Here is a 24,744-nt window from a genome sequence, read left to right on the forward strand (position 1 = left end):
TTCCACCACTGCTTTCTCATTCTGGCCCAAACAATCATGGTGTCTGTTCATGGACCCAAGGGGGGGGCACTGGCCAGATGAGTCTGGGGACAGGGAGGAGAAGCCCCAGAGGGACCGGCTGGACTGGGACAGATCCTGGGGAGCTCAATGAGCCAGCCAGAGGGAGGATCCTAGAAAGGTCTGGAGAAGGATATGGGAGACAGCTGTATGCCATCTTCCCCTCCCCTCTGAACTGTATTTAAGCCAGTTATTCTCAGTTAACGCTTATGTTGCTTTGTATTTATGTACTTAAGCCTGAATTTCTTGGGGGGGGGGTATTTACTGTCATATTCCATATTCCGTACATTCCAATGCTCTGTCTTTTCATGTTTTGAATGTTTGCTGTGAGCCCATTAGGGAAGGGACACGTATAGATAAACTCAATCAATCTCAATCAAGAGGGAAGTATCTGAGCCAAGTGATCTTGGTTACTAGCACCCATTTCCTGGTGAGGGTGGGGCAATGCCAGAGTGACCTTTGTTCTTTGAGCTCAGTTTGTAGAATAATCTGTTCGTATGATGAAGGCAGAAGTTAGAGAGCACAACTGTAGGTGGGCCCATAGGCTATGATAGGACGAGCCAGTGCTTTTTTCCCCTAGGGGGACTCAGGGTGCACATACCCCTAAACATTTTGTGAATCTTTGTACTTTTGTCCATTTACTGTATTTAGTTTTCCTGATTTGAACTATAAAATGGTGATTATCTTGAGTCAAAATGAGAGTACACCTAAAAAAATATTTTTTAAAAAGAAAAAAGTGCTGGGTAGAACCAAATTATTCTAGTTCTCTCACTGCCTGCCCTACTGAGAGCTGCAAGAGGAACTCAGATACTAAGGAGGAAGGGTCAATTGGGAGGACAGTAGAAAGTAAAAAAGGAAAACAGGTGAGGAATGGTTAAGGACAGGTGGACGCTGTCCTAAGGGAACAGTCTCCACTGCTGTGATGTGTTGCTGCACATTGCAACCTTTTCTCTTCTTTGCAAGGCTTTGGCTGCAGGACTCTGAAAGGTTGGTGATCTCCAAATGTTGGTGAGAATCAAACACCTTTTCTTAACAGAAATCCTTAACAAGTACACAGGCAGGTGTATAAGACACAAGAAAGCATCCTGAGTTCACACACTCCTCCTCCTCCTCCTCCTCCTCCTCCTCCCCCCTCCTCCCCTGGTTCTTGGAATTACCTTTGTACCTGTAACTTCTCTGATCCCTCCTGGTATATAAGGGGAGGAACAAAGAAAGTGAGCACAGATAGCTTTGCTGGTATAAAGAGGATCTGATTGCTGGTAAGCGAGAGGACAGACGGAGCTGACCGTTGTGTTCGCAAGTTCACGACTCTTGCGAATAAGACCCTGTACTCGGGCAATGCTTATAAGATGGATGAACCGGCTTATTTTTGGGCACCTATCCTGTGCAGAAAAATGAAGCTGTCCTTCTCAGGGTGGTGAAACAGATGCCTCAATGCCCATAAGCAGGACCTGAGCTCAACAGGCGCAAGTCTCCCCATCGGTGAGTCCCATAAAGGGGCATTCTGGTGCCCCACTTCTACTCATGGCTCTCTGCACCTCTGGAGAGATACGATGGAGGATTTTTCTCACAGAAGGCCTCTTCTTCGGACTGTTGCTCTACTCTTCCTTGGGTAAGGACTTCACTGCTTTCTTTCTTTCTCTCTCTCTCTCACTCAAAAACCACAAGCGACCCCCTATATGCATTGTTATGAAGAGATAATTTTTTGGCAATATTGGTTACTAGCACACAGGGCCTCTTCTCCCCATTTGGACCCCTCCCAGAACACCCTGGCTGGCTTCAAAGGATGCTCCAACAGAACGCTTTTGAGAGTTCAATTGTATGTGTGATATTTGTTACTGAGCTGAAATTGGGGTGGGGCAATTTGTGTGTATGATGAAGGTGATAATCTCCCCTAAAGGTGTGGAGTGGAATGGAATAAAAGCACAGGATATGGTGACTGCAGGTTGACCCCATCTCTAGGGCAGAAATGTTTTCCTGCGGGATATTTTCCTATGATGTGTCAGTTATTCACCAACACAAAATAAATGTCAGTTTAGAGCAAACAGTGAATTAGAGGAGCCAACCAATGAGCAGGAAAAGGCAACTGGGGATCTTGGTGGAACAGAGTCAGTTTCCCCAAAATTTGACCAATTGGCAGATGTTCCCCAAAACAGATGTTCCCCAAAATTTGACCAATAGGCAGCTTTGAAAAGATTTAAGTGATTAATTGATTTCTTTAGATACAGATGACGTTCAGACCTCACACTATTTTATTTCTAAACTGTATACTTAAAAATATATATATATTCTGGGCCAATCTTCTGTCTGAGTTTTTCTGGATCCCAGTTCCTGGACACCAGGACTTGATTCTTGGAATGTAACTTTGGACTTGTAACAACTTCCTTCTCTTACAGTAAAGGGCCACATTGCTATAACAGCTAGGAGAATGCAGTAAATGTTTAACTAGAGAGAGTTGGGCAGTTCAAGTGGCTCAATGTACAATTCAGCAACAGTTACAGATAGGTAGCCGTGTTGGTCTGCCATAGTCAAAACAAAATAAAAAAAAATCCTTCCAGTAGCACCTTAAAGACCAACTAAGTTAGTTCTTGGTATGAGCTTTCGTGTGCATGCACACTTCTTCAGGAATCACAAGACAGAGAAACCAGTAGGAGAACACTTCAATCTCCCAGGACATTCTATACAAGATCTCAAAGTAGCTGTTCTATTACAAAGGAATTTCAGAAATAGACTGGAAAGAGAAGCTGCTGAATTGCAACTTATTACCAAACTTAAAACCATGGAGAGACCTGGTCTGAACAAAGACATTGGATTCTTATCTCATTATACATGACAAAGCCATTTTTCACCTTCTCACCCCTTGCTTTTTCCTGTAAGACCTATTGCAGTCGTTAAGAGTCGTCAACAGGCTCATCATAGCTATCTGCCAATCACCCAATCCCACCACCCTTCTGAGTAATACCCCTCCCCACCTTCTCACTATATAGAAGGGTCTGGTGACTTCTGTTTCAGTGTATCTGAAGAAGTGTGCATGCACACGAAAGCTCATAGAATCATAGAATCATAGAGTTGGAAGAGACCACAAGGGCCATCGAGTCCAACCCCCTGCCAAGCAGGAAACACCATCAGAGCACTCCTGACATATGGTTGTCAAGCCTCTGCTTAAAGACCTCCAAAGAAGGAGACTCCACCACACTCCTTGGCAGCAAATTCCACTGTCCAACAGCTCTTACTGTCAGGAAGTTCTTCCTAATGTTTAGGTGGAATCTTCTTTCTTGTAGTTTGGATCCATTGCTCCGTGTCCGCTTCTCTGGAGCAGCAGAAAACAACCTTTCTCCCTCCTCTATGTGACATCCTTTTATATATTTGAACATGGCTATCATATCACCCCTTAACCTCCTCTTCTCCAGGCTAAACATGCCCAGCTCCCTTAGCTGTTCCTCATAAGGCATCGTTTCCAGGCCTTTGACCATTTTGGTTGCCCTCCTCTGGACCCGTTCCAGTTTGTCAGTGTCCTTCTTGAACTGTGGTGCCCAGAACTGGACACAGTACTCCAGGTGAGGTCTGACCAGAGCAGAATACAGTGGCACTATTACTTCCCTTGATCTAGATGCAATACTCCTATTGATGCAGCCCAGAATTGCATTGGCTTTTTTAGCTGCCGCGTCACACTTTTGGCTCATGTCAAGTTTGTGGTCAACCAAGACTCCTAGATCCTTTTCACATGTACTGCTCTCAAGCCAGGTGTCACCCATCTTGTATTTGTGCCTCTCATTTTTTTTGCCCAAGTGCAATACTTTACATTTCTCCCTATTAAAATTCATCTTGTTTATTTTGGCCCAGTTCTCTAATCTGTCAAGGTCGTTTTGAAGTGTGATCCTGTCCTCTGGGGTGTTAGCCATCCCTCCCAGTTTGGTGCCATCTGCAAATTTGATCAGGATGCCCTTGAATCCATCATCCAAGTCGTTGATAAAGATGTTGAATAAGACCGGGCCCAAGACAGAACCCTGTGGCACCCCACTAGTTACTCTTCTCCAGGATGAAGAGGAACCATTGATGAGCACCCTTTGGGTTCGGTCAGTCAGCCAGTTACAAATCCACTGAGTGGTAGCATAGTCAAGACCGCATACCAAGAACTAACTTAGTTGGTCTTTAAGGTGCTACTGGAAGGAATTTTTTTATTTGTTTTGAATTCAGCAACAGTTAAGATTAATCTTGGATATTGTAAACTTTATTTGATTTAGGTCCCAAATACCTGAGAGACTACTTTCTTCATCATAGTCCTTCTCAGCTGTTAAAACTAGGGGCACTCTTGGTAGTTTCACCTCCCTCAAACAGTTGGGGAAGTGCCAGCCCAGGAGAGGACCTTCTTTGTGATAGACTGCTAAATTGTAGACGTCCCTCCCTACAGAGTTGCACCCGGCACCTTTAGTGTAGAGTTTCCATTATATAAAAGAAAAAGTAAAGGCTTCTCTCCACCGCATACCAATCCAAACTGAATGAAAATCTTCTCCGGATCGAGACCTTAGCACTCAGTGGATGATTCATTTAGCAGGTTAACTTCCCTCCTTCTTCCAGAACATGCCTGTTTCTTAAGTCTGAATTCTGATATATCTTAAAAAACAGAAGAATCTCCGCTCATGGTGACAGCGCTGGAGAGTTTCCGGTGCTTGCAGTGCTATGCACTCAGCATCCCCTCCGCCCTGCATTCTGTAAGAGCAGGAGGCAGGTATCAGACAATCTGTGAGTGAGAGCTCTCCCCATCCCCCGACCCTGGAGAAGGGGGCATTGCAAGGATAATTAATCTCAAATTATCCTTAATTGGCTGCGTGCCCGGGGTCTGCTATCATTGGAACTGCTGTTCACCATGGCGGCAAAACCGGAAGTCCTCTGCGAAATAATTGTTAGGACCCTCCCTAGTACATTTTAAGGCTGCATTTTAAATTGCTGTGACCTGCTCTGGGAACTCATGATGGAGCTAAAAACAATAATGATACTAATTTTCCCCTTTGATTGTATCTCCCCCCCCCTCCCCTCACTAGAAACTTTAAGGCATGTAGTGGGGAATCCAATTCATCAGGTGAAGGGAATGCTGGGAGGATCAATCTTGTTTCCTGCTAATGTATCTCAAGGAATAACAGTTGAGAAAATGGAATGGGACTTCCGCCCCCAAAAGCGTGACCTGGGCTACTGGCTGGGGGAATTCAGTCATCGGAACCAAGACTATCAAAGTCCCACTGGCCGGTTTGGACAACGGCTAGACATGGTGGACGAGACAACACTGAGGATCAAAGACCTGGAGTTGGATGATGGTGGAATCTACAATACTCGCATCTGGTTTAATAAGACACAATTTCAAGAACAGCGTTTCAACCTCACTGTTTATGGTAAGTTATTACTTTCCCTGTTTGGCTCATGGAATAGGATCAGCACCATTTCATTACATAGGTACTGGGAAGCATATGGGACCCAAACCTTGTGCTGATTTCATTTGTGTTCCACAGAGCCAGTGCCAACACCACAGATAGACCACCAAGTGGAATCCAAGACTCCAGGTGGATTTAATGTGACCTTGAGATGCCACACACCTGGAAGGGAAGAGCTCAGTGTCTCCTGGGAAACAGGGGGTTCGCACAGGGCCTTAGGAAAGAGTGTGAATCAGTACCAGGTTTCTGACAATGGCCGGGAGCTCCGTGTCTTCTACTGGAACAGTTCTTTGGACTCCACATTCACCTGCCTGGTCAGCAATCCTGTTGACCAAAAGAGAGCCTCCTTTGACTTGCTCAACATCTGCCAGAGTGATGAAGGTGAGCAATACATCCTTTCCTTCATTATGCAGAGGAGGTCTTTGTTGTGACGAAAAGGCAGGCTAGCCTTTAAAATGAGAGACTTGAGGAGATGTGTTTGTATTAATAAATGCTGCTCTTCGCATGCTTGTGAGCAGGATCGGAGCATACACAGAGCTCCTTGAAGACGGATCTCATCCTGTGAATTGCTGCTGCTGCCCCCATCTCCTTCTATTCCTAGCTTCAGACATTGATTCAGGGCAGGCAAGTGTGTCTGACAGGGCATTCACAGACCAAATCATTGCAATATGAATGGGAAAGATTAGCAACACTTGCTCATCTCTTGTTATTTATTCCACTGCTCTCGGCCAGGTGTGAGCATGAGAATCTGAATCTCGGGGTCATGGGTTCAAGACCCACCTTGAAGAAAAGAGTCCTGCAATGCAGTGGGTTGGACTAGAATATTCTAGTAGCCCCTTCCAACTCTACAATTCTATGATGTTCATTGTGTGGGATATAAAGCTGTCAGTCAAGGCCAACGTTCCGAAAGGACTAACTGCCTCTATGTGGCAGGCAGTTTTCTCAGTTGGTTGGTTGGGATCACGGGTTCAAGCCACATCTTGGGCCAAAGATTCATGCAATGCAGGGGGATGGACTAGATGACTCTAGTTGTCCCTTCCAACTCTACAATATTATGATTCTGTGAGACTCATTCTGGCATTTGTTATTAGAGTATGCATTGAGAAACTCTTATTGTTCATTGTGTGGGATATAAAGCTGTCAGTCAAGTCCAACATTTTGAGAGGACTGCCTCTATGTGGCAGGCAGTTTTCTCATCTGGTTGGTCAGTTGCTGCAAGGAGTGTTAACTGGTAACTGCTCAGATGCAGTCTTCTCATGACTCAATATATGCAGTCTTCTCATGACTCAATACTATATCTAGTATATAGTTTCTCTGTTATGCAACCTAAGCCTGCCTTCAGGAACAACTCTGTAAACCTGAATGAATCTGATAGTAAAGTAGTATATGTTAATATGATTCAGATTCATGTGTGTTTTCTTTAAGAGGGATGGAAAGGGATTATCAACCAGGAAGGTGTAATTATTGATAGGACTCGAACAAGTTAGCAACCCGCTTGTCGCTGCATAAACTCAGACAGGGGATAATTTAAACTCTGCTAAATTATATAAACATTCCCACACATTGTAGGTGGACCATTTGGACCCTCAAGTTGGAGTCCATGGCTTATCCCTGGCCTCATAGTTCTTCTGGTGATGATGGTGATGGTGATGCTGATGGTGATGGTGAAGGTGAATTGGATGCAATGGAAGATCATATTCAAAACGCTTAGAAGAGGTAGGACCATCTCTATTGATCTTCTTCCCATCTGTCCTGAGATGGGGGCTTCCTGCCAGTGTGGTGTAGTGGTTAAGAGCGGTAGTCTCGTAATCTGGTGAACCAAGTTTGCATCTCCGCTCCTCCACCTGCAGCTGCTGGGTGACCTTGGGCCAGTCACACTTCTCTGAAGTCTCTCAGCCCCACTCACCTCACAGAGTGTTTGTTGTGGGGGAGGAAGGGAAAGGAGAATGTTAGCCACTTTGAGACTCCTTAAAGGGAGTGAAAGGCGGGATATCAAATCCAAACTACTACTACTACTACTACTACCCTCCTCCTCCTCCTCCTCCTCCTCCTCCTCCTCCTCCTCCTCCTTCTTCTTCTTCTTCTTCTTCTTCTTCTTCTTCTTCTTCTTCCTTTCTTTTGCTTATCCTGAGAGACAGAGACTGGTCAGTGCCATGGACTCAATAATGTGTCTCATTTTGCACTCCACAGATATTTGCTCTGATGCGAGAGAAAGAGGAGAGTATCCAGAGCTCAGGAGCCACACAGAATATGGTGGGTGATGATGAGGTGTGATGATCGGTGTGCGAAGTAATGATGGGGTGATTGTTTTTATCTACCACTGAAATCATCTGATACATTTGGGAGGCATTTATAACATTTGGGAGGCCTCTTCTTTCCCTGCACGCCCACCAGCTGTGCCCCGCCAACTATATGGCGGGCATTCAGCTTCCTTCCCAAGCCTCTGCAGGAAGAGAGCAATCCTCGCAGAGCTCCCAAGCCTCTGCATCTGCTAAAGATGGCCCTGAACCCAGTTGTTGTCCTCCTGCTTCCTGGCGAAAGGCAGTGTGCAGACTTCCCAGGCTGCCTTTCCGGGTGCCCCAACACTGGAGAGCATGTCCACCAGCACATTTTCCTGCTTGATTGCTGCCACCACACCAGGGATTGGGGCAGTGGGGGAGGCAGAGGATATTTTCCACCACCCCCTCCCTTGTTTTGGAGTTGCCAGGGGAGCGTCAGAGGTATCTTTGGACCACGGCGCTGGATATGCTTAAGACGGCCCTGAGGCAGCATGCCAGAGCAAGAGTGGCTTATCTCCTTCTCACTGTGTGTAAGACTCCCGTTTCTACTCCTCCCAGCTTGTCCTCCCTCCTCTTTGGATTCCTCACTGTCTGTCAGAATGGGAACATCCCTGACATTTTCATTGAGACCAATAAATGTTATTTGGATTGAAAAAACAAAAACAGGCCAGTGACCCAAATTTCCTGATCAAAAGACCTAACAGATGGATTATGGCACAAGGGGAGGCAGGCAGCTTGGGCAAAGATCCTGTTCCCATCAGGAGAACATGCATGCCCAGTTAAAGTGAGCAGAATTGACCCCCCCCCTCACCAGCTAGTGAATGGAGAATCCAGCCCTCTGGCCACAAGGCTCTGCTTCCCACATCCTCCCCCCAGTGAACCCAACAGGATTGCACTCTCCCCTCACCAGCTCTTCCCAAAATACAAATTTTATCATTGATAATAACTAAGTCCTAGGGAATAGAAATGACATAATTTGGTCAATTCAAAAATGGGCAATTCCATCCACTTTCTAATGAACTTAGTTATGACTAGTTCTCCAGTGGAATTAAAAAGCTAGCCCTAAAGAGTGGAACTGAGGTGCAGGGAAGATGCCTGCTTTTAGCCAAATTGGTATCTTTGCTTGGAGAATGCTGGACATGGACAGGACTTTAATTTTCTCCAGGGTTCAGGTGGGCCCCAAAGCCCAGAAATTCTTTTAGGAGTTGAATCCCCAGAGTTCCTCCTGTCATATTTTCTCTCCAATGCAGATTGAACACTGAATCCCACAGACCAACCCTGCAGGTTGACTTGGAGAAAGAGGAATTCTCAAGCTGTTCCACACTATCCAAAAAATGCTTTCATTCTCTCGCTTCTTGTACAGTCTCAGAAACAGATACCTCAGAGACTGAACATTACATGAGAGGTCAGACACATCTCCAGGAGCCACTGCTGAGGAATTCACTGAGGGTCCCTCTGTTGAAAGACCCACTGAAGATCTCTCAATGCTGCCAGTTGAGCCGAAGCAATAGCCTATCCAGCAGCCTTCAACACTGGCCCCAAAGGTCTTGTGACCAGGACAGAGAGCAACATACCCAGACTTATCCAGTGACTATGGAAGGGGTCTGCTTGAGTGCAAGGAGTCCCAGAAATGCCTTCATCACCAGCCGCAAACAGAGTATATAAGACAATCCTCTTGAGCTTTCCTGTTGCTGGAAACAGCAGAGGTCTCTAGCTTCTTCAACCCAGGCGCCTTCCCTTCCCTTCCCTTCCCTTCCCTTCCCTTCCCTTGCCTTGCCTTGCCTTGCCTTGCCTTGCCTTGCCTCTCTTTTCCTACTGAGCTTGGACTCCTTCCATCTAGACTGAATGTGTAAATAAGTGAAGAAATCATATTTCTTAAAGCTACAACAGTCTCTGCTGTGTCTTCCATTCTCCAAATGAACACAGACTCTGTGTGGTGCCTGGTTTCCATGGGCTCTTGCCACCTCTGGGCAGAGATTGGGGCAGGCACTAGCCTTTTAGAAGAATATATTGGACTGGAGTGCACTGTTGTTTCCCTCTTCTCCCTGGCAAAACATCCACAAAAGAGACTTTCTTTTGGGAAGGAGACATATCTTCCTATCAGGGAGACTAAAAAGGAGCGAGGCAAATATTTAACAACAGCAGAGTGACGGTGCTTGTCTGGTGTAAATAAACAAGGAGTTCCAAAGACCAGTGTTGCCAGCCCTGAAAGATCGATCCCTTGGAAGTGCAAAGCAAACATTATGATATTTGTACATGAGCCAGTTCTTCTTGCTCTTTGGTTCCATCTTTGTCTTGTTCTTTCTTTGCTTCTTCCCCTCACCCATCATCATACCGTGGGATGTGGTTGACGAGGGAGGAGGGGGAGGGTTTGTGAGAAGCTTGAACGTGTATTTTGTCTTAAGGCAGAGAAGTTCTCCAGGTGTCATGTTTCAAAGGAGAGAGAGAGAGAGTCACCAGTTCAACAAGTGGGGCAGGATCCCAGCTTCAGCACTGCCCATATCCACCCAGAGTGTCTTTCTGTCACCCTGAACCTCTCAAAATAAGCTGGGCTAGAGACCCTGGATGCACATTTGCCCACAGAGACCTTCCCTGGTGTCCATGGGGTCCCATCTCACCCCCTTTCATTTTAGCAAAGCAATTTTGCTTAATTTAAGTCATTTTGAGCTATTTTCAATTTGTATTGCTTGGTACACTTTATGATCAATGAATACAAAACATTCATGTACTGATATGCACACATATAGAAGGGTCTGGTGACTTCTGTTTCAGTGTATCTGAAGAAGTGTGCATGCACACGAAAGCTCATACCTAGAACTAACTTAGTTGGTCTTTAAGGTGCTACTGGAAGGAATTTTTTTTATTTTGTTTTGACTATGGCAGACCAACACGGCTACCTATCTGTAACATTTCCCCAGTACATGCATGTTTGTACATATTAAAGTAAAGGTAAAGGGACCCCTGACCATTAGGTCCAGTCGTGGCCAACTCTGGGGTTGTGTCGCTCATCTCGCTTCACTGGCTGAGGGAGCCGGCCTACAGCTTCCGGGTCATGTGGCCAGCAGGACTAAGCCGCTTCCGGCGAACCAGAGCAGTGCATGGAAACGCTGTTTACCTTCCCGCTGGAGCGGTACCTATTTATTTACTTGCACTTTGACATGCTTTCGAACTGCTAGGTTGGCAGGAGCAGGGAGTGAGCAATGGGAGCTCACCCTGTCGGGGGGATTCGAACCGCTGACCTTCTGATCAGCAAGTCCTAGGCTCTGTGGTTTAACCCACAGCGCCACCCGCGTCCCTTAATCGGCTGCTAAACAGCAAAGCAAAATTCAGACAAGTGTGGAATTTCATCTGTCATGGATGGTTTAGCTAAGATTCCTGCATTGAAGGGGGTTGGACTAGATGACCCTTGGGAGTCCTTCCAACTCTACCATTCCATGAGTCAAACTATATGCTAAAAGAAACAGGGGCTACTGAACATAGATACAGAAAAAGTAATGCCTCTTGTCGTCCTGCAAGACCTGCAACCGACTCACTGAATTTCCAAATTTCTATGTGGGCACCTGGTGCACATTTCTTATTTTTAACTCACAGCTTTCTCAGCCTGCATGACTGTGGGCAAGCTTATCACTTACTTCACACTTTTTCCCTCTCAGAGGGAGCTTTGGGGCTGCAGCATTTCTTATGCCTGGGAATAAAAGCAGGAGCCTGTTGCTGTACTAATGAGGACAAATCAACTCTCCACCACCAGCAGCCACACCTGAGGCTCCCTATATTCCTGGTCAGAAATATTCATGAATTTTCCCACAGGAATCCGGCTGGCCATTATGAGAAGAACAGGATGCCAGGCTAGAGGAGCCGTTGACAGGATCTTCTTATGTTCTGATTTTCCTGATTTGCCTCTGGAGTTAACTGGGGTTTGGGGGCATATGAATATTCCTTTGGCATTCAGTGACATATGAATTTTGCTTCTTTGAACTTTTTTCAAGGAGATAAAAATCTGGGCAATTGCAATGCTTTTTGTTGTTGTTAAATTTGTTACAACCACAACAGTCTGCAAAAGCTGCCGGCGTTTTTCATTGCTTGGTCTGTGCCCAGATCTGTCAGAAGACTTTCCTTAATAGCCAGTCTTTGCAAACAGCAATTCTCCTCCTCCCCCACATTCCACACCCAGAAACACACTTCCGCAGAGAAGCAAACATGAGTTTTGTGTACAGTCGTTTCCTGTTCAGAATGTTGCTGTACTTTCTTCTGGGTAAGTCGCACACTGTTTGTCCTGAAGAGCAATAAGACCTGTGCCAGCAGCTGGTTTCTTCAGGAGGCTGGGGAAGAGACTGAGCATTGTTGTCCTCCCTGACATTTGCCTCCTGCAGCTGCCGGACTCCTCTGGAGAGGGATATGGGAGCCAGCTGTATGCCATCTTCCCCTCCTCTCTGAACTGTATTTAAGCCAGGCTGCTTGGAGTGTAGCAAGACCCATGCCAGAAACTTCATTCTCCGTTAACTCTTGTGTTGCTTTGTATCCATGTACTTAAGCCTCCTTTTTTGTGTGGAGTGGGGGCAGTAATATTGATTTTATTCTGTGTTTGCCAAATTGTTTATTTCTGTCATTTTAAAAATAATTACTGTCATATTCTGTATTTTGTACTTTTGTATTTCCAGTGCTCTATTTTTGTTTTTATGATTTGCACGTTTGCTGTAAGCCACTTTAGGCACAGCTCGTTGAGGAACAGATGCATATAAATAAACTCAATCAATATCAATCAAGAGCACAGTAACTGAGGCAGCTGATCTTGGTTACTAGCTCCCGGTTCCTGGAGAGGGTAGGGCAATGACAGAAATCTTTGTTACTGAGCTCAGTTTGTAGGACAATCCGCCTGACTGAAAGGTACAAGAGTAACACAGATACTAAGGAGGAGGCAGTTCCAGGGCTCATTGAAAGTGAAAAAGAAGACAGGTGGGCACTGGCTAAGGTATGGTTACCAGACGTCCCAATTTCCCAGAAACAGTCCCCAGATTTACAAAACTGTCCCCGGAATGTCCCCGGATTACATTTAATGTCCCCGGATTTATATTTTAATTGTTGTAGATTTATTAGTAGGGAATGAATGTTGTGTGATTGGTTCAATGGCACAAGACACATTATATGGGGACTTCTGGTGAGGCAAAATGGCGGGCACCATGGCAGCGGGCAGTTCCTGTAGCCAGCCAGAGCCAATTGCACTACCAGGCTGGCTCCGGGCTGCTGAGACTGCCGCCACCGCCACCACTGCCGAGGGGCAGTCGGGGACACCCGGTGCATCAACTGGAACAATTGACACACACACCCCCCCACGACCCAAACTGAGCTAGGAGCGAGAGTGCCTGGCCACCCAGGCAACTGCCCAGCAGTGCTCTGGGGCCAGGAAAAACCCGGAGCCGATGCAGGGAGAAGGAGGAGAGTAGAAGAAGAAAGAGAGAGAAAGAGGAAGGAGAAAAAAAGAGGGGAGCCCCGACCTTGCTGCGCTGCTACTGCCACCACCGCTAGGAAGGAGAGGTAGGAGAGCACTTGGAGGGCAAGGCTGAGCCCAGGTCTGACCTGAGCCTACTCTTAGCTCTCAAAGAGAGCAGGCCAGGGCCCAGAGGAAGGCTGCGTGACAGAGGAGACCACAGAAGAGAAGGTATTACTACTTCTTTTTTTAAAAAAAAATCACTTTTTTAATCACTTTTTTTTCTCTTTTCAAAAAAAAAAAAAAGTGTCCCCAGATTCTTTGAAAAAAAATCTGGTAACCTTAGGCTAAAGCTGGCAAAGGCAGTGTCCCACCCATCCTCAGGGAACTGTCTCCACTGCTGCTGCTGCTGTTGTTGCTGCTCCACATTTGCAACTGTTTCTCTTCTTTGCAAGGGTTTTGCAGGACTCTGAAAGGTTGGTGGTCTCCAGATGTGGGTGAGAATCAAACACCTTTTCTAAACAGAAACCTTTAACAGGCACACAGGCAGGTGTTTAACAACAAAGAAGCATTCTGAGCTCGCAACTCTTTCTCCTCCTCCACTGATCCTTCCTAGTTTATAAGGGGAGGAACAAAGAGCAGTGAAAGGAGGAGTCAGAAAAAAGGAGGGGAAACACAGTTTTGCTTGGATGAGAAGGGGAGGGAAAGCAAGCACAGACAGCCTTCCTGGTTTGAAGAGGAGGATCTGATTTGCTGGGAAGTGGGAGGAAGGAAGGAGCCGACCGTTGTGTTCGAAAGTTCACGACTCTTGCTGATAAGACTCTGTACTCAGGCAATGCTTATAAGGTGGATGAACAGGCTTATTTTAGGGCACCTATCCTGTGCAGAAAAATGAAGCTGTTCTCCTCATGGTGGTGAAACAGATGCCACAATGGGAAGTCCACAGGCAGGACCTGAGCTCAACAGCAGCAAGTCTCCCCATCGGTGAGTCCCAGAAACAGGCATTCTGGTGCATGACTGCTGCTCATGGCTCTCTGCACCTCTGGAGAGATACGATGGTGGACTTTTCTCTCAGAAGACCTCTTCTTCAGACTATTGCTGTACTCTTCCTTGGATAAGGACTTCACTGCTTTCTCTCTCAAAAACAAAACAAAAACAAAAATAAAGAAACCCCACCTAAATGCATGGAGGGGCACTGTGAGTTTGATTTGTCATGAAGGGGGAAATTATTGGCAATATTGGTTACTAGCACTCAGGGTCTCCTCTCCCCTGCTGGAACCTACCCCTGGCTTCAAAGGAAGCTCCAACAGAATGCTTTTGAGAGTTTAATCGTGTGTGTATTATTTGTTACTGAGCTGAACTTGGCGGGGGGGGGGGGACAATCTGCGTGTATGATGAAGGCGTGCAGTGGAGCGAAATAAAAGCACAGGATATGATGACTGCAAGTTGACCTTGTCTCTAGGGCAGAAATGTTTTCCTGCAGGATTTTGTCAGTCATTAACTAATACAAAATAAATGTCAGTTAAGAGCAAGCAGTGAATTAGAGGAGCCAACCAATGAGCAGGAAAAGGTGACTGGGGATCTTGGTGGAACAGAGTCAGTTGCTTCTTTGAACTCTGTATAAACTTATCTCGGTTTCACGAAAAATTGTGCATAATTATTTTTTCCTGAAACACACATGCATGTGGTTTTTATATTGCTGCTTAGAATAATTTTTCACTGGGTTAGAGCTTTCTGTGTTGAGTTTTCAACAGACATTTTGCACAGCTCTGATTCTGCCTTGAGACTTTATTACAACCAAGCAGTATACAAATCTTGTTAACTGAAATAAATGAACTTTTATTCCATGTGTAGGGAAATTCTACTTCCTTTCAGAATTTTTCCTTGTGACAATTACACAGAGCCCAATGTTCCCCAAAATATGGCAAACGGACAGCTTTGAAAAGATTTAAGTGTTTAATGGATTGCTTTATTTACAGATAAAGTTCAGACCTCACATTATTTTATTTTAATCACCCAGACCAATCTTCTCTCTGAGTTTTTCTTCATCCCAGTTCCTGGACACCAGATAGATGCCTATTGCTGGAGAACAAAGAGCACTTGATTTTTGGAATGTAACTTTGGACTTGTAACAATGTCTGTCTCTTACAGTAAAGGGCCACATTGTTTGGACAGCTCAGAGAATGTAGTAAATGTTTTACTAGTGAGTTGGGTATTTCCAGTGCCTCAATGTAGAATTCAGCAACAGTTACAATTAATATTGGATATTGTAAACTTTCTTTTATTTAGGTCCAAAATACCTGAGAGACTAGTTTCACCTTCCTCAAACATTTGGGGGGAGAGTCAGCCCAGTAGAGGACCTTCTTTGTGGCAGGCTGCTAAACTGTAGACGTCCCTCCCCACAGAGATGCACCCGGCACCTTCATTGAAGAGTTTCCATTGTATGTTGAAGATTCACCCTTTCACCATACCACTGACACCTGCAATATAATTTTTGGACCCTCCCTCTCACATTTTAATGCTGCATTTTAAATTGTTGTCACCACCTCTGGGACCTCATGATGGAAGATGGATAAGGAGCGCAAAACAATAATGATACTAATTTCCCCCTTTGTATCTCCTCCCCCCCCAACCTCCGCTCACTAGAAACTTTAACCCATGCAGTGGGGAATCCAACACATCAGGTGAAGGGAATCCTGGGAGGATCAGTCTTGTTTCCTGCCAACATATCTCAAGGAATAACAGTGGAGAAAATGGAATGGGACTTCTACCCCCGAAGGGGTGGCCTGGGCTTTTGGCTGGGGGAATACAGTCATGGGAAACTCGAGCACCCAAGTCCCACCGACCGGTTTGGACAACGGCTAGACATGGTGGACGAGACAACACTGAGGATCAATGACCTGGAGTTGGATGACAGTGGGGTCTACAATGCTCGCGTCTGGTTTACTAAGTCACAGTTTCAAGAACAGAGTTTCAGCCTCACAGTTTATGGTACGTTATTGCACTTCAAGGCCCCCAAGATCCCACCCCCTTGAAATAACTTCACACTGACATTTATTTTAGTTTTTGGGCAAATTTTGACCACAACTTTATTCAATTCAACCATTTGAGCGGTATTGGCTTAGGCATTGGCTCCAAACTATAGCTGACTCCACCTTTCTGATTGGTAGTCTAAAAGGGTAAACCAAATGAGGGAGCAACATCGATGAAGAGCAACCGAAGCTCACCCCGGGGTTCCTGTGGTCCTGGCATGGCCCTAGCCCCCCAAGCAGACTTTGGACAAGATCCTAATACCCTGTTCCTGGAGGGGCAGGTGATAGCCGCACCTCCCCTCCCCCACATTTCAATGAGCCAATGCCTAACCGCCGCCTTGCAAGTTGTGACGATTGCTGAGGGGGTAGGCGAAAACCAAGTGGCTATAGCCAATCTGCCAAATGGAAAAATTCCTACCCAACCCCTGTTCCAAAACAGGTGACCCAAACCAAAGCAAGGCCAAAGCGACACTGCCTAACACAAGGGAGCGAGGGCGGGTGTTCGGCAACGCGAAGCAAGTGCCCCCAATTACATCATGCTGTCATTCTTAACAGCCCCTGGGATCATGCCACCTCCAGGCAATTGGCCCAGTCAGCCTGGCATGATCCCAGGGCTGTGGCTAGGGCTTGGGTTACACCCCTCCAACTAAATTAACCCTTGGTGTGTCTTGAGTGCCCGTGCACAACCAGGACCCTCAATTAGGTGGATCCCATTTGCTTTCACTGTTTGGCTCATGGAATGGGATGAGCACCATTTCCCTACAAAGGTACTGGGAGGGGTGGGACATAACCCTTGTGCTGATTTCATTTGTGTTTCACAGAGCCAGTGCCAACACCACAGATACACTTTCAGGAAGTCTCCCAGACTTCGGAGGGATGCAATGTGACCCTGCAGTGCCAGGCACCTGGAAAGAAAGAGTTCAGTATCTCATGGAAAAGAGGGAATCCCCCAAGGGCATTAGGAAACAGCCTGTACGAGTATCAGCTTTCTGATAATGGAAGGAATCTCCGTGTCTTCTGGCGAAAAGACTCTTCGGACTCGGCGTTCACCTGCCTGCTTACTAATTCTGTTGACCAAAAGAATGCCTCCTTTGACTTGCTCAAAATTTGCCCAGGTGATGATGGTGAGCAAGTGATGAGAGTGTTGGAGATACGTGCAAATGTGTATGTGAATCCGGTCTTGGGTGTTTGATTTTCGTTGTTGTGTATACTGTGTATATACGGACAATGACAATAAATTTATCTAACTATCTAATCTAAATCTAACTCAAGTGTGACCTAGTCAGTGTATGGAGGAAAAGCTGCTTTTAAGAGGGATAGTTCAGCTGGTAGAGCATGAGACTCTTAATCTCAGGGTTGTAGCTTTGAGCCCCATGTTGGGCCAAAGCTGCCTGCATTGCAGGGGGTCGGACTAGATGACCCTCGTAGTCCCCTCCAACTCTACAATTCTGTGATTTGTAGAAATGGTTGAATTGCTTTTTGCTTCATGGGTATGTGATCTTCTGATTCTCTGTGTTTTACCTTATTTTATCATGAACGAATCGGGTAACTGTTGCTTGCAATACAGTTTATAAATGAAAAAGAAAACAATAGGGGGAAATGAAATGCAAACCGAAGTGATGGACCTAAACTCTGTGCCAAAGTAATCCAATAAAGTCAATACAAATGGAACAGACTGGCACATTGTTTACCCTTCCAAGTCATGCACTTTGGTGGTTGTTATTAGAGAATATTTCAAGAGACTCTCATTGCACATTGCAGGTATACAGGTCAGACGCCAGAAGAAACATATCACTATCTCCATTGCAGTTCTCATGCTGCTGTTCATGATGGTTGCGGCAGTGATGTGGAGGAGGAAGCGGAAATTCAAAAAGAAGGAAAGAGGTAGGGCCATCTCTTTCAATCTGTTTCCTGCCTCACCTGAGATGGAGGCTGCTTGTCAAATATACCTTTACTTTACTTTTGCTTATTTTGAGAGGAAGAAGTTGGTCCATGCCATGGAATAAATATGTCTCTTCAGATATTCACTCATTGATACTAGAGGACTTGGAGAGCTCTTCTGCACACCGGAACTCAGCAAGAAATCCACAACAAGATGGTGATAATCAGGTGAGATGAGCTCGTGAAGTGGTGAAGGGATGATGGTTCAATCTAATAATTATACACACAAAACAGATTACAAACAGGCAAGAAGACTAAGCCACAGCTACCCCTCTCCCTTACCCAACTCACTGATCAACAGGTTGGTTGGTTGTTTGATTGATTGATTTAAATTTATATCCTGCCCATCTGGCTGGGTTTCCTCAGCCACTCTGGGTGACTTACAACATATACAAAAACCCAACAAAACATCAAATATTGGGGGGAAATCCTATACAAGCAACCAACAAACCAATAAATCAATAGAAACCACCACCAACAACAATAATAACCAACAGTTTGCAGTTACAGTGGTACCTCGGGCTACAGATGCTTCAGGTTACATACGCTTCAGGTTACAGACTCCACTAACCCAGAAATAGTACCTCGGGTTAAGAACTTTGCTTCAGGATGAGAACAGAAATCACATGGCAGCGGCAGCAGAAGGCCCCATTAGCTAAAGTGGTACCTCAGGTTAAGAATACTTTCAGGTTAAGAATGGACCTCCAGAATGAATTAAGTTCTTAACCCGAGGTACCACTGTATACCCAAATTAAAGTAACTGCCACCTCCAACTAAACATTTAACCAACACCAACCCAACAAAAATGAAACAGAGGAACCAAAATTAGAACCGTTTAGAACATTTTAGCCAATTGCCCCAATCCAAGAATTGTTCCAGCAATGTCCCAATGGCCTCCCAGGACCCTCTTTTAGCTCTTCAAGGTGAGTCTGGGCCCCATTCCCTAGGCCAGGGGGAAATGGGAAATTTGTTATGGCATATGGTAGGGGTAGGCAGCCTAAGGCCCAGGGGCCGGATCCGGCCCATTCACCTTCTAAATCCGGCCTGTGGATGGTCCAGGAATCAGCATGTTTTTACATGAGTAGAATGTTTAAAATGCATCTCTGGGTTATTTGTGGGGCATAGGGATTCGTTCAGTTTTTTCTTCAAAATATAGTCCAGCCCCCCACATGCTCTGAGGGACGGTGGACCATGGCTGAAAAAGGTTGTATTATGGCATAGGTTTTTGTGAACAAGAATCCAGTTCATGTAATTCATGAAGGAGAGGGAGGCAGCCTCTGCAAAGAGCCAGTTCCCATCAGGGGAACATGCATGCACAGTCAAACTGAGCAGGATTAAACCCTCCTCTCACCCACTGGTGAGCAGAGCATTTGATCCTTCTGGCTGCAGGATTCTGCTTCTTCACAGCGAAAGGTGCATGTAGAACAGTCCCCAGCAGGATTGCAGTCTCCACTCAGCAGCTACTCTGGGTGCCTTCTAAAATGCTAATTGTATCATCAATTCCAACTGGAATATGAAACAACAATGGAGACATGGATCTTGACTTTAAAAATGTCACTGCCAGCAGAAGCAAATTGCCTCCTTTTGTCTGCTAAAAATGGGCAACCACACCCTAACTTAGGGTGAGTGATCCAGGAACCTGTAGAACCAAATGCTAACCCAAAATGAGTGGAAATATTGTATAAAGAAGGTGTCTTGATCTTTCTTAGGGCACCATTGGGCTTTTCCAGAACCCCATTCTTCCCCGTTTATTTAGGTGGGTACAAATCCTCAGTGACTTTTTAAGGAGCTGCATCTGAGTCTCTCCTGTCATGTTCTATAGCTGGTTTTGGTTCTCTCTGCTCCTGCAGGTTTTCTGGGACAGAACGGAAGTTTCAACGAGTTCTCCACCACTCTGGAAATCCTGTCCTTCTGTCTGTTCTGACTCTGTATCAGACCCAGAATCTTCAGGGAATGAACATTGCACCCTACAAGCCAAGGACCTGGAGGAGAAGGCACCCCTCTTGGAGCTGGCGCTAGAGATCCCATTAAGGGACCATCAAGAGAGAGGACCACCGAAGACCCCACCTGGCCATCAGTACTGGCGGAACCATACGTACCCCAATACGAAACAGTGCCGGCAACGGCGCCAGGATTCCATTGTTGAATTAACTAGACAAGGGTCAAAGTTGCCACCTAAGAATATTAATTAAGGTCATTAGTATAACAAAGGAAGCTGCTTATGCCAAAGGGCAAATGGGTCGGCCCCCTCCCTCACCTGGCTGGCAGTGAGAAAGAGTTGAGTGTGTGTGAGCTGGGCTAAAAACAGGTGGGTGATAGAAGCCAGAGAGTGAGAGCCATGCCTGATTTCTTTGCTTGTGTCCGTTTAATTTTTAAGTTTTCAGTTTTACAGTTAAAAAAATATCAATGACTTCCCTTCTTCTCTTTTCATGGTTCAATGTGCATACCATAAATCCCTGTATATTTTACATAAACGAAACCATTCAGTATTCCAATAATACATCCATCCAAACTTATTTACACTGTTGAATTTTTCTTAATGCTGCCAATGTTTTCAAGTGTACACAATTCCCCCCCCCCCATATATTCAATAAAAAATTACCAATCTTTTTAAAAATGTATGTTCTTCTTGTTCTCTTATTCTATATGTTAGGTCTGCAAGCTGCACATATTCCATCAGTTTAAATTGCCATTCTTCTTTAGTTGGTATCTCTCTCAATTTCCATTTCTGGGCTAACAAAACATAGGCAGCAGTAGTGGCAAACATAAACAGCCTTTTTTGACACCTGGGATTTTCCATCTGAAGTATCCCCAACAAAAAGGACTCTGGTGGGGGTTTTTTGAAAGGTACTTTTGAACATTTTTTTTCAATTCATTATGGATCATTTCCCAATACTCTTTTACCCATTTACAGGTTCACCACATATGAAAGAACATTGCCTCAACCTCATTGCGTCTCCAGTGCAGATAATCACTTATCAGATTCAGTATTATACATCTTAGCAAGTCTACTCGGAGCTAAATACCATCCGCAAATCATTTTCAAATAATTATCCTTCAAAGAATAACATGCTCAAAACTTCAGATCGTTCTTCCAAAGTTTTTCCCCAAAATTAAAATCTATGTTGTATCCTATACAGTGGTACCTCGGGTTACATACGCTTCAGGTTACAGACACATCATTCAGGTTACAGACTCCGCTAACCCAGAAATAGTACCTTAGGTTAAGAACTTTGCTTCAGGATGAGAACAGAAATCGTGCTCTGGTGGCAGCGGGAGGCCCCATTAGCTAAAGTGGTGCTTCAGGTTAAGAACAGTTTCAGGTTAAGAACAGACCTCTGGAATGAATTAAGATCTTAACCCGAGGTACCACTGTATTAATAAATGCTGCTCTTCACATGCTTGTGAGCAAGATCGGAGCTACACAGAGTTCCTTGAAGTCTGACCTGATCCTGTGAATTGCTGCTGCTGCCCCCATCTCCTTCTATTCCTAGCTTAAGACATTGATTTAGCTTAAGTTGCCGTTTTTCTTTGGTTGGGAATCTCGCTCGTTTTCCATTTGGGGGCTAACAAAACGAGACATATTTTCCTTATTATTTAGCTGCTGACTAAATAATAGCAATAATAACAACTGATGCAGTTGCTTAGTAGGCATCCACAACATGCAGGCTCCTGCGCGGTATCCACAAGCAGTGACTTCCAAAGAGAGGGCGCCCTCTTATGCCCCCCTCTCTCTCTGCGCCTCCGCTCCCCACACTGAATGATTGAAGTCTCTGGCGAGGGTGGCGCTGCAGAGAAAAGCCGTCGAAACGTCCGGAAACATTTCTGGCGTCAATAGGGAAAAGTTGATCAGAAGAGCAGGGTCGAGATGCAGGATCCAGTTCAAACTGCCCTGCCATAGCTGTCAACGTTTCCCTTTTTTAAAGGGAAATTCCCTCATTCCGAATAGGATTCCTCGCAAGAAAAGGGGAAAGTTGACAATTATGTGACCTGCTCCTGCAACACTTCCGCTGCACTTTTTGGAAAGGTCGTTCTCGGAATAGGGTGCCATTAAAACCAGGAGGAAGAGACGCCCCTCGCTGGCATTCCCTGTTGCAAGGAGCCGGGAGCCGGGAAGAGCCTCCCCGTTGCAGCTGTTGCTCTTGTTTTGGCAAGTCCTGCGATGGAAGCGGGGACTCAGGGCTTGTGGGGGACAGAAACTCCTCTCGCAATTTAATTTCTCAACATTATTCATTCATGAGCATAAGACTTTTCTTAATAGCCAGTCTTTGCAAAGAGACCAATTCTGCTCCTCCCCCGCACATTCCACACCCAGCGTTACACTTCCGCAGAGAAGCAAGCATGACTTTTTATTGCAGACGTTTCCTCTTAGGAATGTCTCTGTACTTTCTGGGTAAGTCCCACCCTGCTTTGTCCTGAAGAGCAGTAAGATCTGCGCCAGCAGCTGGTATTTCCAGAGGCTGGGGAAGAGACTCTTTGTCGTCCCTAACATTTGCCTCTTTCAGCTGCCACACTCCTCTCTCTGGAGAAGGATATGGGAAGGCGGTTGTAAGCCATCTTTCTCTCCCCTCTGAACTGCATTTAAGCCAGGCTGCCTGGAGTGTAGCAAGACCCGTGCCAGAAGCTTTACTGTGATAAAGCCTCAATGTGTTTTTTGGGGGAGGGTAACATTAAATTCAGGACGCAGGTGGCGCTGTGGGTTAAAGCCTCAGCGCCTAGGGCTTGCCGGTCGAAAAGTTGGCGGTTCGAATCCCTGCGGCGGGGTGCGCTCCCGCTGCTCGGTCCCAGCGCCTGCCAACCTAGCAGTTCGAAAGCACCTCCGGGTGCAAGTAGATAAATAGGGACCGCTTACCAGCGGGAAGGTAAACGGCGTTTCCGTGTGCAGCTCTGGCTCTGGCTCTGGCCAGAGCAGCGATGTCACGCTGGCCACGTGACCCGGAAGTGTCTCCGGACAGCGCTGGCCCCTGGCCTCTTAAGTGAGATGGGCGCACAACCCCAGAGTCTGTCAAGACTGGCCCGTACGGGCAGGGGTACCTTTACCTTTACCTTTAACATTAAATTTATTTTGTGTTTGCCAAATTGTTTATTTCTTTCTTTTTTAAAAATTTACTATCATATTCTGTATTTCTTACATTTGTATTTTTGATGCTCTGTATTTTGAAGTTTTGAACGTTTGCTGTGAGGCATTTGCTGGTTTAAAGGGGAGGATCTGATCTGCTGGGAAGCGAGAGGACGTTCGGTCGGGCGGACATGACTGTTGTGTTCGCAAGTTCACGACTCTTGCGAATAAGACCCTGTACTCGGGCCACGCTTATAAGATGGATGAACAGGCTTATTTTAGAGCATCTATCTTGTGCAGAAGAATGAAGTTGTTCTCCTCACAGTAGTGAAACAGATGCCAGAAAGGGACCTGAGCGCAACATCAGCAAGTTTCCCATAGATGATTCCCAGAAACGGCCAGTTTGGGGCTTCACTGCCACTCATGTCTCTCTGCAATCCACAATCCACGACTGTGGATTTTTCTCACAGAAGACCTTTTCTTCAGAGTATTGCTGTACTCTTCCTTGAGAAGAAGAAGAAGAAGAAGAAGAAGAAGAAGAAGAAGAAGAAGAAGAAGAAGAAGAAGAAGAAGAAGAAACCCACCTAAATGCATGGAGGGGGCACTCTAAGTTTGATTTGGCATGAAAAGGGAAATCATTGGCAATATTGTTTGCTAGCACTGAGGGCCTCCTCTCCCCAGCTTAAACTGACTGCTCAGAAACCCATTCCTTCAGAACACCCTGGCTGGCTTCAAAGGAATCTCCAAGAGAAGGCTTAATTCTTTTTGTCAAATTTGTTACTGAGCTGAAGGGGGAGGGGGGAGAGACTGCATCTATGATGATGGTGATAATCTCCCCTGAAGGTGTGGAGTGGAATGGAATCTCTAAGGCAGAAATGTTTTCCTGAAGGATGTTTTCCTGTCATGTGTCAGTCATTCACCAATACAAAAGAAATGTCAGTTAAGAACAAACAGTAAATTAGAGGAGCCAACCAATGAGTAGAAAAAGGCAACTGGGGATCTTGGTGGAACAGAGTCAGTTTCTTCTCTGAACTCTGTATTAACTCTGTATTAACTTATCTCGGTTTCACAAAAAATAGTGCATAATCATTTTCTCCAAAAACACACATGCAGATTGTTTTTAGATTGCTGCTTAGCATGATTTTTCACTGGGTTAGATCTTTCTGTGTTGAGTTTTCAAGAGACATTTTGCACAGCTCTGATTATGTAAAGTGCTTTGAGGCTTTATTAAAACCAAGAAGTATAAATCTTGTGAACTGAAATAAATGAACTTTTGTTCCTTGTGAGGGGAAATTCTACTTATTTTTCAGAATATTTCCTTGGGACAATTACACAAAGCCAGATATTCCTAAAATGTCAGCTTTGAAAAGCTTTGAAAAGCTTTGAACAGCTTTGAAAAGATTTATGTGTTTAATCAATTGCTTTTTCAGACTTCACTAAAAAAGGATAATGATACTAATTTTCACCTTTGTTTGTATCTCCTCCCCCACCACCTGCCCCTCACAAGAGATATCCAGTACTCTAG

The 24,744-nt window shown here is 45.4% G+C and overlaps 2 protein-coding genes and 1 long non-coding RNA gene across 6 annotated transcripts in view; 2 read left to right on the forward strand and 1 right to left on the reverse strand.

The window, feature by feature from the left end:
* LOC307205503 (hemicentin-1-like) overlaps positions 1-24,744 on the forward strand; it is a 157,725-nt gene that overhangs the window by 102,503 nt on the left and 30,478 nt on the right. Inside the window, exon 9 of the mRNA XM_079957927.1 lies at positions 15,834-16,178. Within this exon, the coding sequence (XP_079814053.1) occupies positions 15,834-16,178 (345 nt within the window). The remainder of the gene's footprint in view (positions 1-15,833; positions 16,179-24,744) is intronic.
* Positions 1,548-21,502, forward strand: LOC307205615 (SLAM family member 5-like). 4 transcript variants are annotated; one of them, XM_079958232.1, is made up of 6 exons: positions 1,548-1,669; positions 5,100-5,444; positions 17,041-17,343; positions 17,981-18,103; positions 18,240-18,328; positions 20,011-21,502. In XM_079958232.1, exons 1-6 carry the CDS (start codon positions 1,582-1,584, stop codon positions 20,350-20,352), a joined length of 1,290 nt encoding a protein of 429 aa, XP_079814358.1. In that variant the 5' UTR covers positions 1,548-1,581; the 3' UTR covers positions 20,353-21,502. The 4 variants fall into 4 exon arrangements, with proteins under 4 accessions (XP_079814358.1, XP_079814359.1, XP_079814360.1 ...); XM_079958233.1 differs by lacking the exons at positions 17,041-17,343; positions 17,981-18,103; positions 18,240-18,328; positions 20,011-21,502 and adding exons at positions 5,562-5,864; positions 7,053-7,199; positions 7,674-7,751; positions 9,013-9,148; XM_079958234.1 differs by lacking the exons at positions 17,041-17,343; positions 17,981-18,103; positions 18,240-18,328; positions 20,011-21,502 and adding exons at positions 5,562-5,864; positions 7,053-7,199; positions 7,674-7,736; positions 9,013-9,147.
* On the reverse strand, positions 12,376-24,727 carry LOC307205864. The gene is made up of 2 exons (XR_013834134.1): positions 24,686-24,727; positions 12,376-15,796 (listed from the first exon to the last, which is right to left on the reverse strand). It is a non-coding gene; the product is annotated as an uncharacterized lncRNA (long non-coding RNA).

The sequence above is a fragment of the Podarcis cretensis genome, assembly GCF_951804945.1.
Source record: "Podarcis cretensis genome assembly, chromosome: 16".
Taxonomy (NCBI): Eukaryota; Metazoa; Chordata; class Lepidosauria; order Squamata; family Lacertidae; genus Podarcis; species Podarcis cretensis.

Excerpts from the sequence above, each read along its gene's own strand:
- LOC307205615 (XM_079958232.1), top strand. The coding sequence starts at position 1,582 with ATGGCTCTCTGCACCTCTGGAGAGATACGATGGAGGATTTTTCTCACA. Across the intron at positions 17,344-17,980 it reads AATTTGCCCAGGTGATGATG|GTATACAGGTCAGACGCCAG; the intron begins GTGAGCAAGTGA and ends TGCACATTGCAG. Across the intron at positions 18,104-18,239 it reads ATTCAAAAAGAAGGAAAGAG|ATATTCACTCATTGATACTA; the intron begins GTAGGGCCATCT and ends ATGTCTCTTCAG.